We start from the raw sequence: 27,805 nt of genomic DNA on the forward strand, positions 1-27,805 counted from the left end.
CAGAGGAACTAGAAAACAGGCAGGAAGGTTGCCATGGCAATACGCGAGGCAGTAAATTGCTTTTTGAAGCACGGGCGGCGTGTCTGGGGACATGGGCATACACGGCTAACTACAGGCAACAAGACGAAACTTGTGTATGCTGCGGCAGGGATTGGGAAACCATAGGGCATATTGTCATAGACTGCACAGAGATACGACCGCGACAGGGCGATGGGGAAGCGACGTTGATGGAGGCTTTGGGATTTGGTGTGAGGGGGAGCCTCAACTTCAGGGCCATCGAGGTGACGAAGAGGCGGCTGGAGTGGTGGTGGAAGAAAAGTAGGGAAGAGAGTGGGACGTAGGATGAGTAATATACCGAAATAGAATCAGAAGTGGGGAGGTAAACAGGGGTTCAAGGGCAGGAAGGGGGGAGAGTGATGGGAGTTTAAAACCGGGGGGGGGGGGGGGAGGAGGGGGGGATAACCCATTCCCACGTCCCGATACAAAGAAAGGGCCTCGTTTGATTCTGCCACCCCCCTCTACAGTGAAGTAGAATTAATGCTATAGGCGTTGGCGGCGTTGCCTCAAAATTTTGTTGTCGATGTCAATGCCGTTAATTCAGTTTATTTTTGTTGAAATAATAATAAAAAACAACGTCTGAACTTGTTTTTACCCGTTTCTCAAATTTACTTCACTCAATGGTTTTAAAAATTGTATATGTTTCAACAGTGCGGGCTTTGCAGGTGATTGTAGTTAAATATGCACTCTGAGCATCTGAGTTGTCTGAGTAGCAGACAACCAGCTGAAAACAAAGCCAGCCCCCGCAGAGCCAGCAGAGCTCGCACTTACTCGCGCGGTTTATCTCGCAGTTAGTGGTTCCTGCAATTACCGCAGGAACGGCTTTTAAATATGCTTCAGAATCAGAGGTAGGATGAGCAGCCGGCAGACTTTTCATGTGAGCGATTTAATGCCTTGAGCTTGTACTCGTTTAATAAGTGCATCTGGAGTCTCCGCGAGCCACTCTGCTTGGTCCCTCACGGTAATGTGCCTGCGATGTTTCTCTGCGCACTTACTGCGTACTCAGCTGTTAGCACCAATAGTACTTCGAATCTTACGCAGCTGGCCAGTGATACATTCGTATTCTGACCTGCCTTTATGCTGGTCTCCCGTACGCCGTGGCAGATCCACACCAGATTTTATGCTAGCGTAATCAGTCTTGGCCCACATTCTACTCTCGGTTGCTACTCGCCTCGCGGAGGAATGGAAAAATGGGGTTTTAAAGCGGCGTATTTTGGCGCAATCTTGTAGGCAATAACGTAATTACGCTGCTTCTGACTACCTTTGTCTCTTCGCGCAGATAACGAAGGTCGCTTTATTACAGCCCACCCACATCCCCGCGCAAACCGTTCCCGCTCTAACGCTGGAGGAAAGCACCATGGAAGTTGATAGCGGCACGTCAGGTGAGATTAATTTTTTGCACTTGTTACGCTGAGCAAGGGCCCAGCATCCCTTTGCAGTTGTTTAGACCGTAAGAGCTGTACAGTATGCAGGAAATGCGGGGTAAGAGACGGGAAGACGTGAACACATTGCATTTCAGTTTCTCACAAGGTGCACTTTCCCGACTCCCTGGACTCTTTCGGTCACGACTCTGGCATAGTGGTGCAACCACTTAACGAGGTCCTCATCAATGCTCACCTCGGCTTTATTCAGGTGAGACGTCGTACAGTTCAACTTCCTCACGTGTGCGCGAAGTGGGGCTACAACGTCTTATTGTCAGCTTTTCTTGATAATCGTAGTGATTGTTGGCCCGCTTCAATCACTGAATTAACTCGCACTGCAGTCAGCATTTACAAGATGCGTTCCCGCAGCATCGGCATGGGTTACTGGTGTGCCAGAATTAAATATCACTACTTCCAAACTTCAGTATTTTTTCTCTCCAAAGAAGTCAGTCTCTTCACTATTAATCTGTTCCACTGCGCAATAAGCTCTGCAGTTCCAATTTTGTTGTTGTTGTTGGCATTGGGGCATTTTCATGCGCAGTAAAAACACACGAATTCAAATTCTGCAAACTACCTAAGAAGGCTCAAGCTGAAAAAGCTCAGACGAATGAAAACTGGAAACTTAGTGAGCACTCGGGAATGTCAAATAATAAGACGAAAATTTGCTATCACCTTATGCATCTTACCGTTAAAGTGATGAGAAACATTGGTCAGTGCGCAACTGAAGCGAGAACATACACCAAAAGTTGAAAAACAAGCATGCAACGTTGAATTAAAAACTGGCCAAGCTTATGTTTTGCAGTACCGAGCTCGCAGTCATGGAAACATCCATTCTGCAATGTTGCTAGCCACCTCTGTGGCTGAATCACTCAAGCCATATCATTGCTTCTCCGACTTTATTCCAAACACCCATCAACATAAATGCTAGTTAGAGTGACATGTTGCACTTCTGCAGACAGTTGCAGTATTCTTTTGCAAGGTACGGTCCCACTGGCGTGATGAGGTTTGATACACCTGTGTCGTGTGGTGATGTACAACATGAAATATGAGTAACGTGGTGGGTAAAGCTATCCAGAATTTCAAGTTACTGAGGTTTAAATTAATAGCTGTCACTGTTTTGCAAACAAACCTTGCTACTAGTATTCTTGTCAAGTTGGCTCCAAAAAGTATGAAATGTGATCCTGTGTGAAATTAAACATTGATTAATTGATTGTAGGGTTTAACGCCCCGATGCAATGCAGGCGATGAGGTGCACCAATGTGGATGCTGTACTTAAATTGCGTACAAAAGTAACGAAGACTGGAGAGAGACGAACGAGACAGAGTACACTTTCAACAAACTTTATTAAGAAGAAGTCACAAATTTATACTGCCCACTCTCTCTCTCAGGTGTATCAGTGATCGACTACGCGAACATGCCAACAACGTAAAAAATGCCAACTCAGGCCATTTGGCAATCCACTGCCGGGATTGCAAATGTACCCCCATTTTTGATAAGTGTTATATTATAGCGATGAACAGGAACCAAACGACCCACGAGATCATTGAGGCCAATGAAATTGCACGTGCTGGGGACTGCTGTGTAAGCACTCCCTCCCTCGCACTTGTGGAAAAGGAGATGCACTTCCTTGGGCAAGACAACGGTTTCTCGTGAAACCGCAATCGCAGTGGCACGTGCCCTAAGATTGTGGTAATGCACAGAGGGGAGGAGGTGTTTGTTCCTTGTTTTTTGGATGAGTGTGTATGAGAGAGAGTGGGCAGTATAAATTTGTGACTTCTTCTTAATAAAGTTTGTTGAAAGTGCGCTCTGTCTCGTGTCGTCTCTCTCCAGTCTTCGTTACTTTTGTGCGCAATTGAAGTACAGCATGGATTACCAACTTGCCCAAACCTACAGCCTACTAAACCATAGTGGAGTTCTCCGGATTTTGACCACCTGGGGATCTTTAACATGCGCTGAAATCTCATACATGCGGGTGTTTTTGCTTTTCGCCTCTATCAGAAAAGCGACCGCTGCAGTCAGTAATCGAACCCACATCCTCGTGTTCAGCGGCACAACCCCTTAGCCACTGAGCCACCACGGCAGGTTGAATTTAAACATGCTGTGCCTCTTAAATATTGCTCGATTAAGAGCTAAGAACATACACATACAGAGGTAGCTGCTGCTCAATACTGTGCATGCTTGGGCATATTTGAGACACGCGTCTGAAGTAATTGACAATATCATGTTTGAACTATTGCAGGTCAAGCATCGTTATGAAGTTCGTTTTCAGTTTGACAGTCCTCCACATCTAGGCAGCCTTTCAGTAAGGACGCACGACCCTCCCAATTTTAACCTCAGGGTGCTGGAACTGAAACCAGTGATTTCTACAGGTGAGCTGCCTTGCCATGTTAGTATTTGCTACTCCAAGGCATTTGCCACTTGATGACTAGTGTGAGCAACTGCCTAACAAAAAATGTCTAGTTCTTTTCTTCTCTGTGACAGGCAATGGATGTTTCCAATTGCACTTAGAAAGTTATCGTAAACCATCTGCAGGAAGGCTTGAGGATGAACCAAGTAAATCTCATTGTGCCTCTCAAAAAGGCACAGTGAGAACTTCACCAACTCGCCCAACTTTCAACCCTTTCCAATGAGTAGTGTTCTAGTGGAAAGTCAGAGGTATATTTCTGCCTAGAGAAAATTTGCTGTTCACAGGAAGCACATTTAAACACCAAACAAGCAAACTTCCTGAATTGATACTTCCTGTTTAGGAGAGGCAGAGACATCTGTGCTCACTCTTCTGGCGGTGAAGTGATTATCGCCCAGCAGTCTGTTCCGTGTCAATTTGTTCCTTCACTCACCACCCTTGAAGCAGTTGCTGGCCAAGCTATCATTTCCAACAGGTTAATAACACTATGCTTCATATACATTCCTCCTGATTTCTGCTTACCAAGTTCAGAAATTCAATTTCAGTGACTCCCAGAGCCATTCACATTGGTGGGCAATTTAAATGCACACAGTAAACTTTGGGTATTTGAGCGCACAGATGCGCGGGGATGCTTGAGTGAAAGATTCGTGGTATCGCCAGTAGTGTACCTTTTTAACAAAAAGCTAGTACAAACATACTACACTGCACCATATAGCACTTACTCGTTCATCGACTCCTCTGTTTTTTACCATCTGAGAGGAAGGTGGACACTTACCCTTTTTTAGGTAGTGGCCACTTCCCTATCATCCTGAGATGTTAAAATTACAGCGCAATAAAAACACACACAAGGACAAGTAAGGGACACACGCAGCGCTTATGCATATGTCCCTTAGCGCTTATGCATATGTCCCTTACTTATCCTTGTCTGTGTTTTTATTGCGCTGTAATTTTAACATGTGGAACCAACTAGCCCAGACGTCAGCCTTACTAAGTTATACATCCCGAGATGTGTAGATGCCCCCACCAATTCCATTTACTGTAAATCGTTCAAAATACTCATCAAAACTGCGAAGTTCAAGAAAAATCACAACTACTATACGTGTTCATAATACACTTGGGGACTGATGGGCTTGTAGCCTCATCACGTAACTTGTCTTTGCTGCAAACTATTCCTCAGGCCTTCCGTTACCACGTAACGTTCAGAGGCCTAATGGAATAAGAAGTGTAGACAAGCAGGTCAGGTACAAAATAAAGCCTGGGTACTCGTATATGTAACCAGCTGTGGACAACCTTGTAGCTTTCAACTGTGCTAAAGTCATGAGAAAGTGTATCTGCCGTTTAGCCCAAAGCAACAGCTGGACGTCCTTTGTAACTTCTATAAGTTCTTACACAGGTACACACAAGGTTTGGGACAGCATAAGAAAACTCAAATGGCAAAACACACAACTTACCGCTCGTTAGCATTGCTTGCAACACTTTACAAGATTAGGCAAATGCATTGGCACGGCACTTTGAACGTGTCTAAATTTTCACACTACACAAGCACATTTATACAGTACCAAGTCTGCAGAGCAGAAGTTTATATGAGACACAAGCGATTGAATGACTCTTGCAACTCTCCACTCTCCCTCCAGGAGCTTGTGGTCAACTGTAAGCTCTTATAATTGCAAGGCTTCAGCACCAGGTGCAGGCCAAATTACGTACACAGTGATCCAGCACCTCCAGGCTGACATGTTCGATGCTCTCCTTTTTTTATTTAACAAAACATGGTGTGCTTCCAGGCTTGGAAACAGACTATAACAGAACCCCGCTTATGCGTTTTTAACTGGGCCACGGAAGAAAAAATGTAGTGGCTGGGAAACGTACATCATAATCATGTTGTTAGTACCGCAAAATCATACTGTTGAACATTACAAAAAAAAAACATAAGCCGTGGTTCAAACACAAAATTAATTTACTTTGCATTTTCAAGGTTTAAGAACATCTCTCCCTAGAGAAAACATAGATGGTCCCAGATGGTTTATGGCCAAATTCCCTGCTGGGCGCTGTTGGTCCCAGTTGGCACTAACTGGGACCAGCAACTTGTATTACAAGTTTGGCGCTTCTTCCGGGCCCGTGGAATGATGTTGCCCTTCTCCAGTTGTTAGATTGCCTTGTGGCTGTCTTCATTGCCGAAGTGGCTCGCGTACCTTTGTACAACATCCCATTCAGTTGGGATCTGCACTTTAGTTCAAAGTCAACCATGGAAGTCCAAACTCGGGATACACTCAGACACTCAAATTGTAACAGTTTACGGCAATGTATGCTCACTTGGGTGTAGAACTATAAGCATGCAAAGAAGGAATAGAAGACATATTTTGCTTGCTCAGAGTGCATGCTGCCTATTTTGTTGTCCACTAGACATAGCTCGAAAAAAGTCCATGGTGCTCCTTTGTTTCGGACATCGCAACCAAAAGACTTCCTTTTCACCAGTGGCCACCGCATTGCTGCCATTTTCGTTATCGCCATGGGTGCCGAAGAAACGACATGGAAAGTCAACCCCATCGAGTGCCTGTGACGACATTCGAACATGTGTGCATGGGAGACCACAGCGTCTTCGTCGTGGCTTGCGTCAGTTTGTCTGGTGACATCTGCGACAATAGCATCGTCGGTTGGCTCCTCCGCAGTGGTGCATCGGTGTCAGCGTTGACATAATTGCAAAAAAAAAAAAAAAAAAAAGTCATCTGCCGCAACAACACCGCAGTCTCCAAGTGCCGTCCACGACACTTCAACTTCAGCCATATTCTCATCCACGACAACAATCCCATCAGATTCGGCACGAGTGGAGTCACGTGAAAGAGAGAGAAACCACTTTGTGACACTTCTCACTGTTGTCACGCAGCCCGCCTGCTTGCTCTGCCCTGCTGGCTGGGCGAGGAGGAAGGCTCGCTTGGCCGCGCATGGTCGTAAGGTCGACGCGGGAGTTTTCAAACAGCCGCACCGCATGAGTGTTGAGCTCTGCCGAATACTTCATGCACCGTGGTCGGACTTTGGAGGGAGAGAGAGAGAGAGTAGTGTAGTTCGTTATATCCATTAATAGGTCACTTTTATTTCGTTACAACGATTGTTGTATCCATTATTTCGTTATATCCTGTTACATTATAACAAGGTTTGAATGTACATATTTTTTCCTGTGTGAGTTCCTTATTGACTGCCTGCAAAACGCCAAGTGTTTCTTTAAGGTACTGACAACTATGACGGTGGCAATGATGATGATGCTTACAGGTGTTGTGCCGTGCCCTCTCGTTTCCAGGATTTCAGTAGTGCGCAAACAACGCTAGTTGGGGGCTACGCAGTTCAGTGTTTTTAATTTTTCTGTGTGCTTTTATCACTTTAGCTATATTTTCTCATCATTTCTGCCCTGTAATCGCAACATATAAAGCAGGAATGTTGTGGTATGATGGCACATTAACTTGGATTGTAATACATGGTTGTCTATGGACATTTTAGTGGGACTGCACTGACACGATGAAATAGGCAAAAAAATGTATTAGTGAGGAAACGTATAAGCGGGGTTGTTCTGTATTGTGGTACCAGTACTGAAGCAGGGAAAGGATGCCTCGTGCACTACCAATTATTGGCCGACTTTTTTGAGTGGCTTCTAATGCTTGTGTCAACAGCACGCCAACGAGATCTCGCCAGCGCGACAGTGTCAGTCTGCACACAGTCTGCAAACTCACTCGTGGAGCAATGAAGGTTGCAGCGCAAAATGGTGAATGCAGTATAAACGAATTTCCTAAATTTAAAAATAAACTGTAAAAAAAAAAGGCCCAATTGGGGATTCAAACTTGCGATGCATTGCATCCAATTCTTCAGACCACTCAGCCAAAACCCCAGGGATGGCAGGGCAACGAAATACAAAGTGTATATCGTGTGGTCTGTTTATTCTTTCTAGTTTCAACATTCCCAGCAGCTTAGATGAGTACTCCTTGCATAAAGCTTGTGCAGTAAGCGCCCTCCTATTCCCCACGAATATCTTATTACTAGTGACTGCGTTCTTTAGGCAGGAAAAGCAATTGCAAATGTGAGGTCATGCTGCTTACCACTGAGCTAGTTCACCCTGCGCTAAAAGTGCTTCCCGCGCCTTGGTTTTACACTTTACCACTGAGCTAGTTCACCCTGCGCTAAAAGTGCTTCCCGCGCCTTGGTTTTACACTTTACAAAAAAATTTCGGTTGATTTTAATTTCGATTGCCTATGTGAAATTTGCTGACTCTACTAGTGTGCCAGTCACACAGGCGCATGCAGCTTTTACAGCTCCAGTGAAGCAAAGTCAGCAAAAGCGTCGCATGTGTGCTTGTGTGCTTTATTAAGCTTGATACAGTCTACAAAATAACAGACTAATGCCACATTCTTCCCGGAACAAATTTTGTCGTGGCTTAGTTTTATATGAGCGAACGAAGCACAACGACCTGCCAGAGGCCGGCGGACTGACCCTGTCGAAAGGTCAGCGAGCTGCACAGTAGGCGCAGCCAAGCCAAGCCTGCAAGAGTAAGCGTCACTTGAAATGCCATAGGAAATCTGCAAGGAGGGTACAGAAGAGGACAGCGCTTTCGAATTGATTTTTCTACTAAATTAAGTTGTGTAAATGCACCCAGAGTGGTCGAAACATGGTGTAGGGACTCCAGACTTCAATTTGTGCAAGTAATCCCACAATCCCTAGTCGCTTCTGTGTCCTTATAACAGAAGAGTGTGTGGGAAGCTATTTGTATTAACCCTTTGAGGGTCAAATTTTTTCGCCAAATGCAACCCCCAGGGTCGATTCTTTTTATTGCTGATTTAAAATTCTTCGGATGAATCTATTTCGAGAAAAAATTATCGTAATTTTTTTAGGGTGACCATAAAGTGACAAAAAAATCGCTTGTGCTGTTACATATATGTGGTTTATTCATGAGTAACAAAGGAAAAATAATAAATAAAAACGAGAGAGTAACAAGCTGGCACCTTTTGAGTGAATCGAAATCGGATAGACATCAGTTTCGCGGGTGCAAAAAATGGGAACCGGCCGGAGGACGAAACCAAAACCAGCTGCTGCACGCGCGCGAGCGCGCGTGGCCGGAAGCGGGAGCGATAGATGGCGCACCGCTCATAAAATTCAAATTAAAGGAGGAAAGAGCCTCATTAGTTTCGCAGGAGACCTTGGTCTGTGGCAGGCGCGAGAGGGGCCCGGTGGACGATTCCTAGCGCACCCCCTCATTAGCAGATGTGCAAGCGATAGCCGGCGCACCGCTGAAAAAAATCATAAAAAAAAAAGAGAGAGAATGGCCATCGGCGCAAGAAAAAAATTTGACGTATTTCCGAAGTGTGGCAGCACATGCCAAGCAAGAGAAGTTGGCGAAAACGGCGCGCTTTTTAAAGATGCAAGCAATGCCGTACATGTACGTCATTGACCATTTTGAAAGTGTTTGCCGATGCCGTACATGTACGGCTGTGACCCTCAAAGGGCTAAGGGTTTTTTTTTCTATTTCTTTCTTTTGCATTGAGTCAATGGAAAATGGAATAGTTCCTTTGTTGGGCAGAATTTCGGCTTAACTGACTGGAGTGTACTGTATTTTATATTTTTTTTCTATTGGTTCTGTCGTACGGTGGTTTCAAGGGTACAGCACTCCAGTATACCTACTAGTTTTGCATCCTTTCATGTGCAAATGCCATCTGCTGTTGGAGTGCGTACTTCGAGTGAACCTGATTGGTTTTGTCCTTTAGGTAAAAGGAAAACCACTTCAGTATAAAAGACAGCGGAAGAAGCACCTGATATAAATGAGTAGTTTTATTTTGACCTACATGACAGTACTTGGGTGGGAAAAAACTGTTGCCATTTCCCCTGCCCCCGTATGGTTGGATTGTTGAACTGTTTGGAGCGAACTCTAGAATGCCAAGAGATCAGCTGGTCTCGGTGCTTTCATAACAGAGTTGAAGCTTTCTCGGCTGCTCTGGGAGTGCACCCCACCAGCCAATGCCGGCTCACGGGCCTTAGTACCGTTCTCTTCCTTGCTTCCCCCACAGGGCTCAGGTATGAAGTTGTTTTGGAATTGCTTGCCTACAAGGAGAAGCTGCTCCGAGAACAGCTTGTGCTTCAGTCCTGCAGCAACCCGCTGCTCACCCTGACTCTGGTGCTCAATGCTAGAGTCCTAGGTAAGGGATCTTGTCTCCTCAAGTGTAGCAAGCAAAGGGACCACGGAACTTGGAGCTTACCCATCAGCGTAGCTTTAAAAAAAAAAAGTTGGCAATTATTTTTGCATGTGAGCTGCCTTGCTGCCAGCGTTTCTAATGCAGTGTCTTCTTTTCTCGGTTGCCCTGCAACTGCTGCCTTTGTTCTGTCCATTTCGCAATCCAGTTATGTGAATGGAGCCGTAGAGAGTTTCATACCTTGGGCATAGCCCGTCACACGTGCGCTGTCCTTTGGCCAGCGTGAAAATAAGTGCTTCAGAACAGCTTCAGGGCATAGTCTCCTGGCTCCTGTTAGGGGCACCTGGTCAAATCTGGATTGTGTGCAAGGCACGGGACCGTGTGGGAGTGTTGCAGTGCTCACATTGAGCAACACGCCAAGAAGTGGAAACACTGGAAACGGATCACTTTGTGCCCACTGACGGCAGCCCCAGTGCAAAGCCACCGAGAAGCCATGCTCAAGGAACTCTTTTAACTCTTTTAGCAGGAGTAGTGTGGAGTGGAGCAGTACACAGTGGGAAAATAAAAGTGGGGCACATGAGCACAGGAGTTGCACGAGTGTCTGCGAAAATATAGCTTCGGCATGTTGCCCATCTATCTGGGTGCCCCAATAATCACAGATCCTAAGGCAGACCTGCAGTGCGAGCAAGTTACTCTCACCATCCTCTGGGTACTGTACTCGTTAACGTTGCACTCTGGCCATAGTTTTGGCACTGGTTTCCAAATAGTCATCTTGAAGGCTACTGTTGCGGTAGTACAGAGCTCTGGGCACTTGCAGCAGGTATGTTTGCCACATTTGATTTCCTGGCTCTGGATTAATTTCAACCACCTGGGGACCCTTAACATGCACTGAAATTTCGACACACGTGCGTTTTCGCTGACCCGTGTTTTCAATCTAGCTACAGGTACTAGGCGGTCAAGCTTTTGCATAATGGCATGTGTCACTGTGACAATAGCATTTACCGTGCCGTATTGCTCTGACGATTCTGTACTAATAATGCCCAGGGAAAGGAAAAGGCACACCGTTTCTCAAGACTGGGATTCACTGCATTGGCGTTGAAATGGAGGAAGAATCGGACCAAAGCGACTGGCAAGGGTTCGACTAGGCCAGCGCATGAAGCGTTCTCTTGCACATGGGGGCCATGCCAGAAGGGCTGCCCTTGTGCCAATGGGACTGTGCGTCATTCAAGGCAGTGGCTGGCCTGACCGGTGATGCCCCATCATGCAACAGACGGTGCCAATGTGCGGGGATGGGAAGAGTTTTGGCGCAGATGTATGCCTACACTTCCAGGCTAGCCCAAGCTAGCTGCGGCAACTGCTCACTTAGTCATTGCTCTTTGGTGCAAGCAGCGACCGCAGTCGTGAGCTGGACTGTTGACGTGGCCGCTGTCTGCCCTCATTTGCAGTTTGGCGTGTTTATATTTACATAGTTGGCTGGCCAACATCTTGCAGCATTGTCCCAAGCGAGACCAATCAGAAAACGACTTTGTTAGTAACTTATGCAAGTTTCAGCACTTGAAAAAACAATAAATAATAAAATGTATACATTTTATTTACTGTTTGTGCCACTTGAAATTGGATCAAGCTAAAAGATGAAAATGTCCCCCGTCTTGTTCTCATTGCTCCACTTCACAAGCATATCAAGCTGGTAAATGAACTCCCAGTGGTAGTCACCATCATCATCATCACCAGCCTATCTGCACCCACTACAGGGCAAAGGCCTCTCCCATTAATCTCCAATTATCCCGGTCCTGTGCTAACTGCGACCAATTTATTCCCGTCCAGTGGTAGCCTCCTGAGACCCGACACATGACGTAGCAAAAACGAGTTAATTTTTCTAAATAATTTAATTTATTAGCGTACAGAGATAATAGTGATGCCTTGCTTTATTTGCTATGATGTTGAAAATTTATCAGATGTGCAATACATTACACACTGGGACTAAGTTGTCAAAAAACCATGAAACATAGTGTCAAGACTGTGTGTTGTGTGTGTGTGTTTTGTGTATGTGTGTGTGTTGAGTTGTGTGCGCATGTTTTGTGTATGTGTATGTTTCATGTGTGTGCGTGTGTGTGTGCCTCGCTGTTTCCGATGAAGATAGAGAAGCCGATTGCCTATGGAAACTCCGTCCTCTTCTTGAGATAATTAGAAACACTTGCCTCACTCTGCCGTGCTCACCAAACATCTGCGTAGACGAGCAAATTATTGCCTTCACCGGTAAGTGCCCAGTTGAGCAGTTCGTTCCTGGGAAGTACAACCGGACAGGCCTGAAGAACTTTATCTTGGCAAGCCCTTACGGCAATGGTCATAGATTTTGAAATTTTTCAGCGGAAAGGAAGCCTCGCATAAAGGAAACAACAACGTGTTATCGGTGGTGATTGTCCCCTTTTGCCACAATCCTCTAAAGAATTTCGAGGGCAGAGGCCTCGGCGACATCTAAAAAGGTTGCTTATTATTTATTTGAAAAAAAAAAATCCCGGGCCATCTCCACTAACGTGAAACCGGGGGAGGGGTGAAGCATGCTGTGTTGAAGTGTATTCTTGGCGGCTTGGGGTATTTGCCAACGGAGATAAAACCGTTGGGAGGAAGAAGTATACAGCTTTGCTGTAAAAGTCTCTTGTTGAAGCATGAAGCTCCCTAGCGCGAGGCGTAAAGAGTGTCCCGGTGTTTTTTTATTACGCATTACGTTCTAGCGCGAGGCGTAAACGAGTTTCCCGGTGTTTTAGTACCGTGACTACATCAGACGACGATTGCAACGACGACAACAGGAGACTCCAACAGCCACAGCCCCTAAGGGTCTTCACCCCTATAGACCCCTAAGTTCAATAGAAAGAGCAAATGCAAATAATGGGTTCTGCCACATGTAGTCGCAAAGGTTCAACATTGTCCTGACGTCCAACCCGTCACACATCAAATTTACGAGTGAATGAAGAAGAAAAAAGAAATGTCAAGGCAGAAATATCGGTGGCGAATGATACCTTAGGCTTTCATGAGCTCGTAAAACGAAAACCCAAAAGTGTCAGCATTTTTAAACACATGAAAAGGATTTACTTTGGTGGCGGCGATAGAAAACCTCCGGACCGAAAAAGGCCATTTTTGTTTATTAGTATGACCGCAATCTGGCACCTACAGTTGCATGAAACACCGACAGGTTGCACCACCAGTCTCTACTCTACCTTTGAGAGACTGTTTTGGTTTCACTTTCAGCAAATTTTGTTTACGGAGCCCTGAAATCTGAATGTGCAGTATGTTGCACGCGGGGTCTTAAGAGGGTAGTATAGATGGTTTTACATTTTACGGTGAAGCGGTAAACAAATACCCCTCAATGGCTCAGTTGTATCTGGCATCCGTAAATGAAACGTAAACGGAATATGCTTTGCGGCAAAGGCAACTTTCCCACGAACGCTCTGCAGCTCCCAGTCCAGATATCTTGGCTGGAAAAAATCGTACTCCATTTGGCCGCCGAGATCACTCTATCATTATGTCAGGTCTCATTTACTGGTAATAATTATATTTATTGTAGAGTTGAAACAATTCGAAATTCCCATCGGCTGTGTTGTTAGATAAGCTTCTACTGGAAAAGCGTGGTTACAGAAAATGGCTGCAGCTCGTGCTGTATTGGAACTATCTCAATACAAATTATGACATTTGACTGCTTGAATCGCCACATAACTGTGGGAAGTTCAGTCTCTGCACATATCAGGAATAACTCCGTCGTAGTTTTAATGCAAATATTATGAAGCTGCTGCTCCTAAGCCATTCCAGCAGCATCACAAAGGTCGTGGAATGGGCAGCCTCACGAGTGACTGCTAGGATAAAACTTTAGGCCTTCAAAGTTTCATTAAGTTAACTGAGAGGTATGCCAAATTGAAGATTAGAAACAACTGTTTTGTTCCTTGCACTCATTTGAACTGTATGTACGCTCTGGTAAATTGTATTGTGTGCCATGCACTCCTTTGGCTTCGCTGCCACACCGTGGATTAGGGGCAATTTTTTTTCCCTCATTCCCAGCCTGCCACGCACACACCTGGAAAAAAAAAAGCCATCCATCCTTCTTTGATGGCAGCACTAAATGTGTGCGCACACACAGCCAGCCACGTGCCACTGATTTAAGACGGCAGTGTTCTGGTGAAGAACGGAAGATAACCTGATGAACGACCGTATCAATAGTATTTCATGCATCGGCCCAGGCAGTGGTCGTGTAACAAGGTGAGCGACCACGGCTGCCGGTACAGAGCATGAACCCGGGCAGCGCAACAAGAGACCTGTTCGAGAAAGGGTCCTGTAGGGCATGGTCGTTTGGACTTGCAAGTGGGTAGCTCATCAGACTTCTGCGAAAGCCAGAGGTGGTACGGCCCGCATTTGTGAAACTCAAAGGCATTGTACTATGTAGACAGCTTATAACATGTTTCGCGGGAGCCGCGAAAATCCTCCCTATAAGTGGTGCAGCACTAAAACAAAACATGCCCAAAGCCAACCATATCGCAAGCTACCTTTCAGTCATTCTTTCTTTATCATCATTCAAACAATGCCACTTAAAAACAGAGGTGGGCTGTTTATTCTGTCTGTCTTTTTTTTTTTCCGCATCAGATGCTGCTGCACGGTCTTGCAAACCGCAAGCACGGCTTTAACTTCTACTTTGTGTTTATATTTTGAGGGATCTGTATTTATTAATGTCTGAAAGAACGGATGCTGCCGGGAAGGAAGAAGCCTCGCTTATGCCAGCGAGAGAACGAGATAAGAACGCAAGCCACATTATCTGCGCCTTGCGTTCGCAGTGCCAAATGCGGTTGCTTATCAGCACAACGTACAGGTAGTGGAGACCTCTAGCGTCGCAGCTCGGCTTGCTATCTCCAGATGTTTGAAAAGGGATAGGGTGGTTACGCACAAGGTTCGACTTTCAATAACTTACCGCGCTTGGGAGGGGGAGAGTGGCGGCAGTGACGGGCTCGCTATTTTCAGAAGTGTGCCAAGAGCAAGGGCAGTTGTGGTTATCACACGAGTGCAAATGGAACATGCAAACTAAAGGGTGCTTATTTCTGTTATTTTTATTTATATTTATTTTTATTATTATTATTATTATTAAAGGGGCTGAATCTTTGGAGGGGGAGGGAGAGGAGGGACCCTAAAACGATGCCCCGGCTGCACGGGTGGATCAGCAGATCCGCCAAAAAACCGCACTATAAACGGTATTGTGCTTTGGGCAACCGTATTATATAAGCGGACGCTTATGCATTGAGTTCTATGGAAGGCCTACCCATGGTCAGTAAAACCTGCATTATATCCAGTCGCACACTATAAGTGGTTACGTTATAAAGGGTCTACACTCTAGCAGGAAAAGATTTCATATTTAGGTGAAAACACTCGCTCAAGAATTGGTCAGGAATGACCAAGTCAGAGACTTGTGAATGGAAAAGTGCCCGAAGGCACAGACGCATAAAACAAAGCCATATGCCACATCTTGCATGCTAGAAACGTGTGCCTCGTGCATATCAAGTGTTTGCCTACAGATTACCTATGCTCTCGTGTAAAAAAGCTCCTTTTGTTTTGTTTTAACTGCGAGGTTGGAGTGCAGTGAAGCTCTCGCCTAGACAAGTTGCATCGAGGTACATATTGATTGAATAATTTAGTGTGGCTGTGACCCTGGCACATATTAGTTTGGCACGTGAAAAGAAAGAAAAAAATACTTAGAACACAGTCACGTTCCAGTGCAGATGGAATACGGCCACTGCTCAGTATTATCTTGGACGCTTTGCTGCTTCGTTCTGCTGATTTCCGCAAAGGCCACATACCCGTGTGCCGTGCGTTCTTTTCTCGACAGGGCACCTCTTCCTTCCAAGCACGAGTGGGAGAGCAGCTATGGTGCAACTGTGCAGTAGCTGGCTTCACTCTGCTCGGGAACTTGTGTGCAATTTTGCGAGGAACAGCATTTACGTACAATTGTTTTTCCTTTTGTTCTGAGGATGTGGCATGAGCACACATGGCATTTTTATAAACAACCTGCAAAGGCTCACCCTCAACCCGGAGGTTGCAAGGAAGATGCTTGGTCATGGCTGGCATAATGACAACTTGTTCTGCTGTGGTTGGGCCCACATGCAAAGGGGAAGGCAATTTTGGGCTGTCCTGTTCAGATGTACCCCATGAAGCAGCCCATGGGCAGCCTGCTACATCTTTTATAGGGAAACCTGTCGGCAGTTTAGCACGAGTTGTAAAGCACAGCAAAGGTCTGCTCCTGCACCATACCGGGCCACCAACCTCGCCACTTCCCCTGAACACCTCCTGCAAGTTCCTGCAGCACCATCCTCCACAAAGGCTACCACCCCAGCTACATCATCCCATTCACCCCCTCCCCACTATGGCCATCCTAGTTGGCAAAAGTTTCCAAAAAAAAACTGGTGCTGTTTCTGCCATTACGAATACTAGATTGTCTGAAAGGCCAAATCTTAACAATCATTGTCATTTCTTTGTCGATGCACAGGATTGGCTGAGAAGCTAAAAAGGTCGCAAAATGGGGATTTCATCTGGCAGTTTCGTCATGTTTATCGGTGCAGTGGATTGGCCAAGAAGCTTATCTTAAACAATCACTGTCTCCTTTGGCTCAAGGAGCTAGCTAAGTCACTTGCCTCCCATTTGCACCACGGTCACTAGAATAAAACAATAGGTGCAGTCAGGCAAGGAATGGTGTGGGTCGAAATGGCTTCTAGCATAGCAGGGCAGACTTGCAGAACAGTTTTAATGGACTGTAGTTGCAACTGGGCTTCATACGGATTACTGGGCCCTTTATACCTCTTAATTTGTGTTGACCGGTGTGCTGCCTTTCTAAAGGTTAAGCTTGGTAGGGCATTTTTGTGAGCAACAGTGCGACTGTTGGCTCTATTCTTGATTCAGGCAATGAAGCCATGCTTGGGAATTAATGGGCTAAAACTCCCCAGCTCGGGTCAAACCAAATTCCAAGTGCTTTGGGCGGCACAGGTGGCGAGAGTTGGCTGGTCTTAGATCGCTATTTTGATTTTGAACTTAATTAGTCAGTTTTGCAAGCCCGTAATTTTGTAAAGTTTGAAGGTGCTTGTTAATGGCACTGGTCAATCACATTGTTTAACATCTTCGAGACCACTGGGGAAGTTCTGGAATGTTGCCAGCCTTTTTCTTGCTTTCCTAATTATGTACCTTGCTTCAATGCAGTTTCTATAAAAACTAGCAGGTTTGTTATTTTGACATGGCACCCTTTTGCACGAAGCGAAGTTTTATATCTTGTTGATCACTTTAAGGTTGGCTATGTTCAGAGAATCGAGTTCAGTTGCCTTCCTTTTCTGCTAAACTGCTGTTAAAAGTATTGGAGCTCTGTTGCAGTGATGTGCACGAACCTCTTAAACGATTGTTACTTTGTAGTCATCAGCATTTACGTTCTTTCAAACAAGCTTTGAAAAGCACAATTTCGCAGCAGGATTTGTAGATAGTGGTATACAATGATTTGTAGGTCTTGCATACCTGTACCTGGGCTATGCGGTGTGCTGTGGTGGAGCAGTACCAATAATTTACACCACCTGGGGATCTTTACCATGCGGTAAAAGCTCGACAGACGGGCGTTGTCGTTTTTCGGCTATATCAGAAAAAGAGGTTGCTGCAGCCAGGGATCAAACCCGCAATGTTGCGATCAGTATCGCAATGCCTTGGCCACTGAGCCACTGCCATGGGTAAGGTTCATAGAATTGTGTCTGTTCATGTAAGTGGCGACGATTCTATGCCAATGAGCGTTCTCACTCTCGCGATGCCACTGCACGAGTTGGTTAATGGCTGTTTGGAAACATGTTGTGGGGCAATGAGCACAGCACACAGGGCTAGGCTATCCCCCTGTCCTTATCCGTTACGTGCTGTAGGGGGCTAAAGAATAGCACGCAGGCGCAGAGTTGGTACCCATTGTGTTGTGGCACCTGTCGGCCTGTGCAAGACAAAGAGGGCCACTTTGCTTAGGAATTAATGTGTTTGTGCATTGCCCCCCATAAATGTTTCTCTAAACTCGCCAAAACAGATGCCCAGCTTTCGGCAAACATTCATTCGAATGAACACCCAGAACATTTATTACAGGTATAGGTAACAGTTACGCAAAAGTGCGTCAAATAGACTTCAAACAGTGAAAAAACTTGTTCATCAGCAATCACTGTGCTATTTGTTCCCAAGAGGGCGACCCGAAGCACCAAGACACGACAGCGCACAAAAAAGCTGGAATGATGAAAAAGAAAAAAAAAAAAGAACACTGGACTGGTTAGCTACACTGGTGGTTGCGTACTTGTGCTCGCTAGGCTAACCGAAGTGCAAGGCTTAGCACACCACATGAGATTACATTTTGTACTCTAGTAAAGCATCACATTCTGGCCGTCGGTACATTTCTCTCAGGGGTCTCTTCAATGTCCATCCAGTGAAACCAGGCAGTTGACAGTGATGTGTAGCCATGCTGACACCAATGAGCGGCATAAGTTGCACTAGGCTAGATACGTCTTGTTAGGCCTTTGCCGAGCTCAGACAGACAACACAGGGATGCATTCACGCGAAAGTTGGAGGATCCTGCGCTTGGCCTCGGCTACAGTGTTCTGGTGACTAGAGTCTGAAGGCATCTGTAGAGGAAGAATGTGGACATTGAAGTTCTGTTTCCTTAGTTCATCCAAGCCAAGTGTGGCTGATATGTCTTCAACCGACTTCGCTCCAGGCAGGTCCTGGAAAATACACCGCACAGTCAGCATTTCGTGATCGGGTACTTCAGAGAGTAGCGATTACTGCAAAATACTTAACACTATCACTTGTCCAAGTGCTATTTTATATCTTCCAGAGAGTATTCAACTTTTGGTGCTAACGAGGATTCAAAGCCCCTCAACCTTTCCCCCTCCCCACATTGATTGAGTACCTGAGAGTCATAGGTGCCCAACCCTATCTCACCGTCGTACAAGAACAGCTCAGCTACACAGCTCTGCTGTCAAGTGGACTTGGAAAAATTTACTAGAGGATTACAAAAAAAATTCTAGTGGCGCATGTGCTTTGCACCTGCTATGCTGCTTCCTTGAAATGCCGGCTGTAGTTGCATGCAGGTAAAAAATAGTCTGTGCACTTCGAAGCAGTGTGCCGTTTGAGGCCCTCAATAAATACTGTAGCTTGTAAATGGTGTTGGTGCAAGATGCTTTCAGCAGTGTGTTCAACTTGTCGCGCCCTCCCAGATTCGTGGCCTCCAATGGGGAGGAAAATAGTGGGCCGTGCTAGTTCACGAGCTGGCAAGGTATACAGAGTTCATACTATTTGGCTGCCATTCCGGCCACCTCTTGCTTTAGCACCACTGCTGCCCATTCATACCACAAGGGGATGGAGCGGCAATGGTTCAGGCTGAAAAAAATTTACACCATCTTCCCGCGAGGGGAACCATGGGTAGATGCGACGCATCGTGGGGTTTCCGTTATGTTGCTCCATTTAGCGTGTCAATTTGTTGTTGTTTCCATTATATTACGTACGGTTGCGCCGACCATCGTGATAGCAGGCCTGTTAGTCTCCATTCAAATCATCGGTGGTCATCGGATGTCATCGGAGCGGCGGAACGACTGAGCGGAGCGGCGCAGTTACCGCGTTTATATGTACCGTGCGTTAACGGTGAGGGGAATGACAGAGAGCAGCGCATGCGCATGTGTTAGATGTTTAACCGAGCGCTAACGCACAACTGGCACGGCGACGGGAGCGAGTGTTAACACGCAGATGGCGCTGCGGTGAGAGCGGCGTTAGCGCGCAGCTGGCGTGGCGAGGAGAATGGGGGAGGGCGCTGCGGTGAGAGCGGCGTTAGCGCACAGCTGACGCGGCGAGGAGAATGGGGGAGAGATGCGGACTACGGACGCTGAAAGACGCCGGAGGGACAAGGCGAGTTAAAGAGATGCGTTGCATCTAAAACAAATTTTATCACCAGAGCTTAGTGGAGGCACTCGTGCAGTATTTTAAGGTGCTTGTGCTGTGGGCTAACATACGAGATAAGGGCTGTCAAACCACCGCATGCCAGCAGGAGTGGGATAGCTCCCGTGATTCCCCTGCACGGTGAGTCGGTTAGTGGAGAGATCAATGCCACCTCGACAATGCTCTGGCGTAAGCATAGTGGCAGACAGCAGCGGGTTGACAGAGGCGTCCTGCAAGCCGTTCGAAAAACATACCTGAATGTCGAAATCAAGCAACAAGAAGTACGGGTACCGGCCTGTCATCGCAAAAAATCTTGGTTGGGCACCAATGTGAGCTAACGTACGGCATAACAGAGGACCCCGGCTAGCTTCACTACAGAAAGTGCTACCAGCCATACACTAGCCCCAGCAGAATCCAAATACTCGCACGGGTGCGAGTATTCACATGCAGTAGATGGACTACGACAATCCAAGTAAGGTTTTATTGCCTGGTGAATACAGGGCGTGTACCAGACAACAGGACTGTCACTCGCGGGGAGACAAGGGCTCCGTTCGCGCGCTCAAGCCGCGGGGACTTGGACTTCGATATCTGCCATCGCAGTCGTGGGAAGAGGGGCTTCCCTTGCGACAGGTCAGGACCGAATCTCCAAGCAGAGTCCCGGCGGAATGCTCATGCGCACCATTCATCGGCTCGGGGGGGGGGGGGGGGGAGAGGGCAGCACGAAGGAAGGCCACAAACTGGTCGCGCACACGTTCACGGCGAGCCGGTTTGGCACTCATGGGGTCATGAAGAGGTCACGACTTGCATGACGCGCCAGCTGCCCAAAATGGCGGCTCCCAGCTTGCCAAAACATGTGCGGACAAGGCATAGCGCAACAAGGCTCCCCACAATGTCCAACCAATTCTTGCCGAAAGCCGAGCTTGTGCAGCTATGTGTCGATCCACAGATAGCTGATGGCAGAGATGTCGCAGCTGCCATGAACCCATGTGCCATAAATACATTGAAGGCCGGCATTTATCCATTATCAACTGTTGTCAAATTAAGCTTTGCAAGCAGAACCCCGCAGCGACACCTGTGACATTGCAACACAAATTTAGGCAACGAGGGATAAATGACTGGTTTATAACTCACAGATTAACAGATTAACACAATATACAAAGCTGACAAAAACAAAACCAACCTGCTTATTGGCAAGCACAAGGATCGGCACATGCCTGAGACGCTCGTCTTGTAGGATTCTGCGGAACTCGTGTGCAGCTGGTCGCAGCCGTTGCGTGTCCGCAGAATTTACCATGTAGACGAGCACACCAGTGTCATGCAGAAAGTTGGGCCAGTAAGGCCGCACCGTTTCAGACCCACCCACTGAAAGGCGAAAAGAAAAACCCCACATGAAGTTGTCAGCTGATAGAATCTGTGTGGCAGCTTCCAATTCCACAAATTCGCCCAAGGGTCATACATTTGCCTGCGGACACGTACTACAGTTCAATGAAAACTTCTCCCAGGTATGCTTGCGTGCTTCAGCATTGCATCAGCATTGCATCAGCATTGCATCAGCATTGCACTGCATTGCATCAGCACAGCAGGTTGCATCAGCATTGCACTTCTGTCAGCACTGACCATTTTCTTTTTACTTCCCCCAGTAGCATTGTGTACGTTGGTTTCCACACTGCGGTTGCTACATTTATGCCATAGATGTGGCCTATGTCATGTCAGCTTGCCTGGAACCTGTTTTCGGCACATTCAAGCCACTGGCCTTGCTACCCTTGTGACCTACAAAGCTGGCATGATAAAACCATTTTACATCTCCCTTGTCCTTGACTTCTTCAAAGACACAAATCTGTCTCTGCTCCTGCAGTGTTATTCATTAATTGCACTTTAGCTTTTCACTGCTAATCCTGAGGTAAACCCGAGACCTCCTGAAGCACACCATCGCTATGCTTGGGAATACTCATTTTATGCCCACTCCCTGCCTTCAAGATTGGCTCACTTTTCTTTTTTAACCAGCGTAAGAAGTGCCACCAAGTGAACCATAAGCAAGGCTTGGTTGAATGAAGAACTCTTTTGTGTTTTATGCGGCCCGTGCAGTGTGCTGGTTACTGCAACCATTTCTATGGCAGCTTTCCCAAGAAGCGTCCTTCATGCCAAATAGTTACACTGCCCAGCTGGGTTCATTGTTATGACGATGATTGTAGGGTTTAACGCGCCGACGCAGTGCAGGTGATGAGGCGCGCCGTAGTGGAGGGCTCCGGATTGATTTTGACCACCTGGGGATCTTTAACGCACGCCGAAATCGGTTCATTGTTATATTGAAGTCGATGAGGGTTTACTGTACTTACCAACTTCTGCCTCGACCACATCACACACTTGAAATCTGCAAGGGTTACAGTCTGGGCTAGGGGAAAGCTAGAAGGCGATGCATTGGGCATCCTGAGCTTCTCGTTCAGCATCTTGCTCAAGTGTTCCCTCTCAATTTGCAGCCAAGTTCCTCACTTTCTATGGGATCAGACTGCTTGCTATGCATCAATAGCTGTGCACACATTGTCTGTCCCACAATAAAAAAACCCTCATTTGTCTAGACGACCTCAAACTCGCCTTCCTTCATGGTTTTCTCAGTGTTAGTACATAGCAACTTTCTCCGGGTTAAAAAATACTCCTCCGACTTCATTATGCTGAGACTTGCAGGTACTCGCATCAAGCCACGACAGGTCTCGGTGAACGAATTTGTGGTGGTAGGCAATCCAAGTACCCTCTCAATTTGCTCCCATTCTAGCCTACTTTTCAGTAATCCACCCATTGCTGGCTGGTGAGTTGTTTGTTTACTGTACAGTTTGGCCAGTTGTCCGTTGGTACGATACTTTATAAAAACAATATTCTTAATATTTCCTCATTCCTCTCGGTTATCCTGCACAGTCTGCGTTGCCCTTAAATAGAGTTGGAACACGCGAGTGCATGGTTTTTCATTCAGCGTTGTGCCTGCTGTGGACACTGGCAAGAGCTTTGCACGAGCATAGAAAAACTGCCTCTACTCTTGCGAAGCTAATTAAACAGAAGTGAATCGCACACCAAGAAGTATTTCGGTGGTGACACTCGCCGCTCGTTTTGTGGCAAGAGGCGTCCACATATTCTCGCCTTGGTGCAGCGCCTAAAACTACACATTGACACGAGGAGAAAATCTCATGCTCTCAAAGGGTCGCCTAGTGACCAGAGCGTAAGTCATACTAAACATACTACACTCGGGGGGCACCATTCGTTGTTACATGAGCGATCCTTCATGCTTTGTGCTGGGCCGTGTAGGTCACTTGGACGCTCTTTCAAGCGGAGCATCATCACTGAACTTCTTTTGAAAATGCAGTGTGCCAGGGTTAGAAGTGCACAGCATATACCATGCAAACAACAGTTCAAAGAATGCAAACCTAGGTTGAGTTGGCAGCAGAGGCTTTCAGTAGCCTGCCGATATCAGCAACTACGGCATCCTTTTTTGTATGTTCAGATTGGGTGACTGTTATTTTACGTAAGCCAAACTACATCTTTTGGAGAAAGATGGAAATGCAGAAAGGCCATTCTCACTGAAGGTACACTGTACTCAGCTATTCAAGAAATTTTTGTCTTTTTGATGCATGCTCAGACAAATTAATAGTGACAAAGTATGTTGTTTGAGCAGGGGAATTTCGTACTTCGTTCAATAAACACATCAAAGCAAAGCAAGCTGGGCAGGAGTTACTTTTGACCTCATGGTTTCTGAAATACTAAGTAAATAGGCCTCCAATTCCCAACAATTTAATAAGTTAAGCACGCTACATTAATTTGCCTTTTGTATGCGCATATTGCATTGGAAATTGAATTGACTGCTATTACTATTACCATCACGGTAATGAGGCAGAAATGGCCTAAACTTACGTTCCCAGAAGTTCAGCGACGAGCCATTTTCCGAATTGATGCAGACTACATTGAAGCCTTCAGTTGGAGGAGGGCGAGTCGATGCCGCATCCGGCCTTGACAGGTGCAACAAGAGGCTGCTCTTGCCAGCATCATCTAGTCCCAGAACAAGGATTCTTTTTCCACCATCTGAGCTCTGAGAAAAAGGAACGCCTCTGTAAAATGCAGCGCAGCGAAACACAATTATTACCAACGCTTTCTTTTTCTATTACTACATGTCCAGGAAACAAAAGCAACCTGCCCTGTTTGTGTAAAGTAGTTTTGCTTAAGAATGCGTCTGAACATGAATTGTACGAAGCTAGGAAAGTTTACGTCCGGCCACGGCTATTCCAACAGCGGTTAACTAGGCTAACGTTTACGCTTGGTAACACAGGCAATATTTAAAGTACAGGCTGCATTTTGATGCATGTTACTCCGTCATAGAGACATAGCATTTTTCACAACTAGATCATGACAAATTTCATTCATTTGCAGTTTTTAGGATACGCGCTTTTTTTTTCTTTTTTTTTCTCACCGTTTCTTCCACACTGCTGTAATATTTTCGGGACTTTCGCTTCCAATAGTAGCGCAAAGTAAAGCACGTAGCTACGCCGACAATAACGCAGCTTCCGATTACAAAAGATTTTCGCGGCATACTTGTGATACCAAGATTGAATAAAATTCCCATAAAAGCTCGTGCGCAGCCGCTCTTTTCCTGGCGACCGTTCCGATACGCTACCAGCAGAGGAAGCACTCCTGTTGAGCGGGCACCCGAAGGCCCGATGCGAAGTCTATGGCGAAGTGAACGAAGCAGATTCCGCCCGATTCCGCTGTTGCCGCTGTGGCGCCACTGTTCGATTCGCCAGGATCACCAGATTCGATTTGATTTGGGTCGTGCAGCCTGGGGCAGCGCTGCCCCATCCGTTAGTAATAGAGTTTCATATATATTAGTAGGGTTTTAGAAGACCCTATGGTTAAAGTAATGCAGACATGAATGCAGCTCGAGGTATCAGAGCCTCTACACCGGAACATCGACGTTCGATGCCGGCGGTGCACCGAGTGCAGGCTTTCCGTAAACCGGAGAGGTGCAAGGAAGAGCTTCATTAGTTTCAGAGTAGTGCTAACCTGTGGTGCGAACAAAGTGCGCGGCTGTTCCGTCTTTAACTATGAGCTCCATCATGCATGCCGGACCGAGCAATACGCCTAGCAGGGAGATAGAGCGACTCCAATTCTCCGTCACGGATCATACCACGGGCTGTCCCAGACACCATAGGCGTCAACTACGTGGGGGCAACGGGGCGCGTGCCCCCACCGAGCTTCCCCGGTGGGGGCGACGCCCCCACCGGGGAAGTTCGTGTGGAACTCTCTCCGTCCGGCCAGCCGGGGCCATCCTATTGATAGTTGGTGAAACCTGTAATGACCTCGCAGCTAGTGTAACTATACCGACCAGTACGCACCCGCTCTTTGCACGCACTAAAGCGGTAACTACCCCTCACAACTGACATTTCGCCGGCGTTACAAGAGAAACATCGACGTCTCTCAGGCCCCTTCGACGCAGTCGCACAGGAAAACGCGTCTTTCAATACTCCCATACAAATTATCGGCCTTTCTGCTGGCAAGACCGCAAAGGTGCGGCTCTCCGCCCGTTGTGCGCTTAATTAAATTTGCGACATCTCTCGGTTTTCCCAGAAAAACAATGAAAGCGTGAACGTCTTCCACACAACCCTGGCTGGGTGCATAAGCGGTCCCAGAGACTGTTTTTTTTTTTTCCTCTTTTTTTTGGGGGGGGGGGGGGTGCGAATTTCGATACCGAAAAAACAGTAAAAAAGCAGTAAAGAAGAAATAAGAGGGCACTCGTCGTTATTATTTGATGCTCCGCAGCATGCAGGTGTAGCGGTCCCCTTTTCCGAAATCAGTTAGGGGCGAAGAGGCTTTATTGCACCTCTGAGGATCTTTGACTTGTTCCCAAGCCTGCGCTCCGCGCATAAACGTGACGTCAAAGGTCGCACCCCCACTACAAATCAGTCGATGGCCTAAAACCGTTCGTCGTGACGCACGCGGAACGTCCCGAAATGCCGCATGCTGACAGGACCCTCCGATACCCAAACGGCAAACGAACACGCACCCGTGATGCCTCGGAAGCTGCCGGCGCACTGTTCTCGGAATGCGTCCTGAGCCGTGCGCGCACGCACACACACGGTTCGTAGAAATGGTGAGGAAGCTGGAAGGGAGGTGGCCGGTGGGGAAGCGTGCGGCCTTCAATCCAGTGGGACACAGGGAAGCCGCAGTAACCCAACGCTCCAGCCTCCACGCAGCGTAGGCATCGGCAAAGGCGGAAAATGGGGCCGGCCGGCTGTTCAGCGGACCCCCCAGTCGTCGGCAACTAGTAAAGGAAGCGACTTCTTCGAAACAAGTGCACGTGGTTCGGCGGCCACGGTTGCAGCCTCGATAAAGAACCGCTCCCCTCCTTGCGCCACTTCTGCGGAGGAGGCGATAACCATGCCGGCGTGTGCGCGTATGCGGTGTAACCTTACGCGAGGGCCGCTAACCTCGCAACTACGAGGTTAGCGGCCCTCGTCTTAGAACTAAATTCATTTGAATTCAACAATGAGTACTTTCGGCAAGTTAGTGGAACCGCCATTGGAACCAAGATGACACCAAGCTACGCCAACCTGTTTATAAGTTAGAGGCCACATTCCTGTCTGAACCAACTTAAAACCCCTCCTCAAGAGAGCATAAACTTCCTGGATGTGACCGTGAAAATTGAAGACGGTGAACTCACGACAAAGCTGTATCGGAAGCCAACGGATCGCCAGCAATATCTGCATTACCAAAGCGACCACCCACGTCACTGTAAAAATAGCATTCCTTATAGCCAGGCCCACCGTTTCAAACGAATCTGCTCAAAATCGGAAGATTTCACTACCAACGCCAAAAATTTAAAAACCATGCTGGAGGGGCAGGGGTACCCAGCGCGTGTAACTGATGACGCCATAAAAAAGGCCGACGCACTCAACCGCGTGGACCTAATTGCGAACCGTCCCCCACAACGCGGCTTACAACGAACAGACCTATGCTTAACGTACAGCACCAACTTTCCTAACGTAAAAAACATCTTGAAGCGGCACTACAACATTCTCGAACAAAGTGAACGCCTCAAACGGGCGTTTCCGTCCGTTCCAGGCGTCGTCTACCGACGATCCCGGAACCTCAAAGACACACTCGTGAACGCAAGGACAAATTCATTGTCCGCGCATAATGAATGCCGGCCATGCCTGAAACCGCGGTGCCTTGTCTGCAAGACAATGCAACAGACAAGCACTGCTCAAAGCTCCAACTCAGAGTATTCTTTAAAAATTCGCGGGAACATGATGTGTGACACTTCCAATGTGATTTATTTGATTGAATGCAATGTGTGTCGAATGCAATATATAGGGCAAACAGGGACCTCTTTCAGGCTCCGGTTTAATAATCACAAAGCGCACGCCAAAACGCGCCCGACCCTGCCCATCTCCAGACACCTCAGCCTTCCAGATCATTCTTTCGATAAACTAAGCGTCACGCTCTTAGAGACGGGGTTCAGGTCAAACCGGGAACGAAAACAACGTGAATCATACCTCATATACCGATTCAATATAATCAAAAAAGGTATAAATGAGGACCCAGGCACATTTGCAGCGATTAAAACATTGTCATCTACCTAACCGTATCAGTGGCGCTGTGTATGTAGCCGGAGCCGGACTCTCGAAATCACATGCACGTGAGCGTTTGTTCAGTGAATTTTTCCCACATTGCTGATGTCTTTCCGTTTTTGTTTTCATTTTTCTTCCTTCTCTCCTTTTCCGCTCTTCGTGTTCACTCCTATCCTTTTCTCGTTTTTTTTT

At 46.9% G+C, this 27,805-nt stretch overlaps 2 protein-coding genes across 3 annotated transcripts; one reads left to right on the plus strand and one right to left on the minus strand.

The window, feature by feature from the left end:
• Positions 1-761: 761 nt before the first annotated feature.
• On the plus strand, positions 762-11,637 carry LOC144156114 (adipose-secreted signaling protein). Of its 2 annotated transcripts, none has more exons than XM_077687939.1 (6): positions 762-934; positions 1,361-1,439; positions 1,577-1,689; positions 3,718-3,847; positions 9,924-10,052; positions 11,091-11,637. In XM_077687939.1, the coding sequence occupies exons 1-6, from the start codon at positions 911-913 to the stop codon at positions 11,189-11,191; spliced, it is 576 nt and encodes a 191-aa protein (XP_077544065.1). In that variant the 5' UTR covers positions 762-910; the 3' UTR covers positions 11,192-11,637. The 2 variants fall into 2 exon arrangements, with proteins under 2 accessions (XP_077544065.1, XP_077544066.1); XM_077687940.1 differs by having other exon boundaries at positions 772-1,018.
• Positions 11,638-18,139: 6,502 nt separating this feature from the next.
• LOC144156115 (uncharacterized) lies at positions 18,140-24,730 on the minus strand. Its single transcript, XM_077687941.1, has 4 exons — positions 24,457-24,730; positions 23,904-24,078; positions 21,187-21,368; positions 18,140-18,796 (listed from the first exon to the last, which is right to left on the minus strand). Exons 1-4 carry the CDS (start codon positions 24,607-24,609, stop codon positions 18,602-18,604), a joined length of 705 nt encoding a protein of 234 aa, XP_077544067.1. The 5' UTR covers positions 24,610-24,730; the 3' UTR covers positions 18,140-18,601.
• Positions 24,731-27,805: the final 3,075 nt, after the last annotated feature.

Source organism: Haemaphysalis longicornis, unplaced genomic scaffold, assembly GCF_048455015.1.
Source record: "Haemaphysalis longicornis isolate Haplotype H1 unplaced genomic scaffold, Haemaphysalis longicornis Haplotype H1 scaffold_1, whole genome shotgun sequence".
Lineage (NCBI taxonomy): Eukaryota > Metazoa > Arthropoda > Arachnida > Ixodida > Ixodidae > Haemaphysalis > Haemaphysalis longicornis.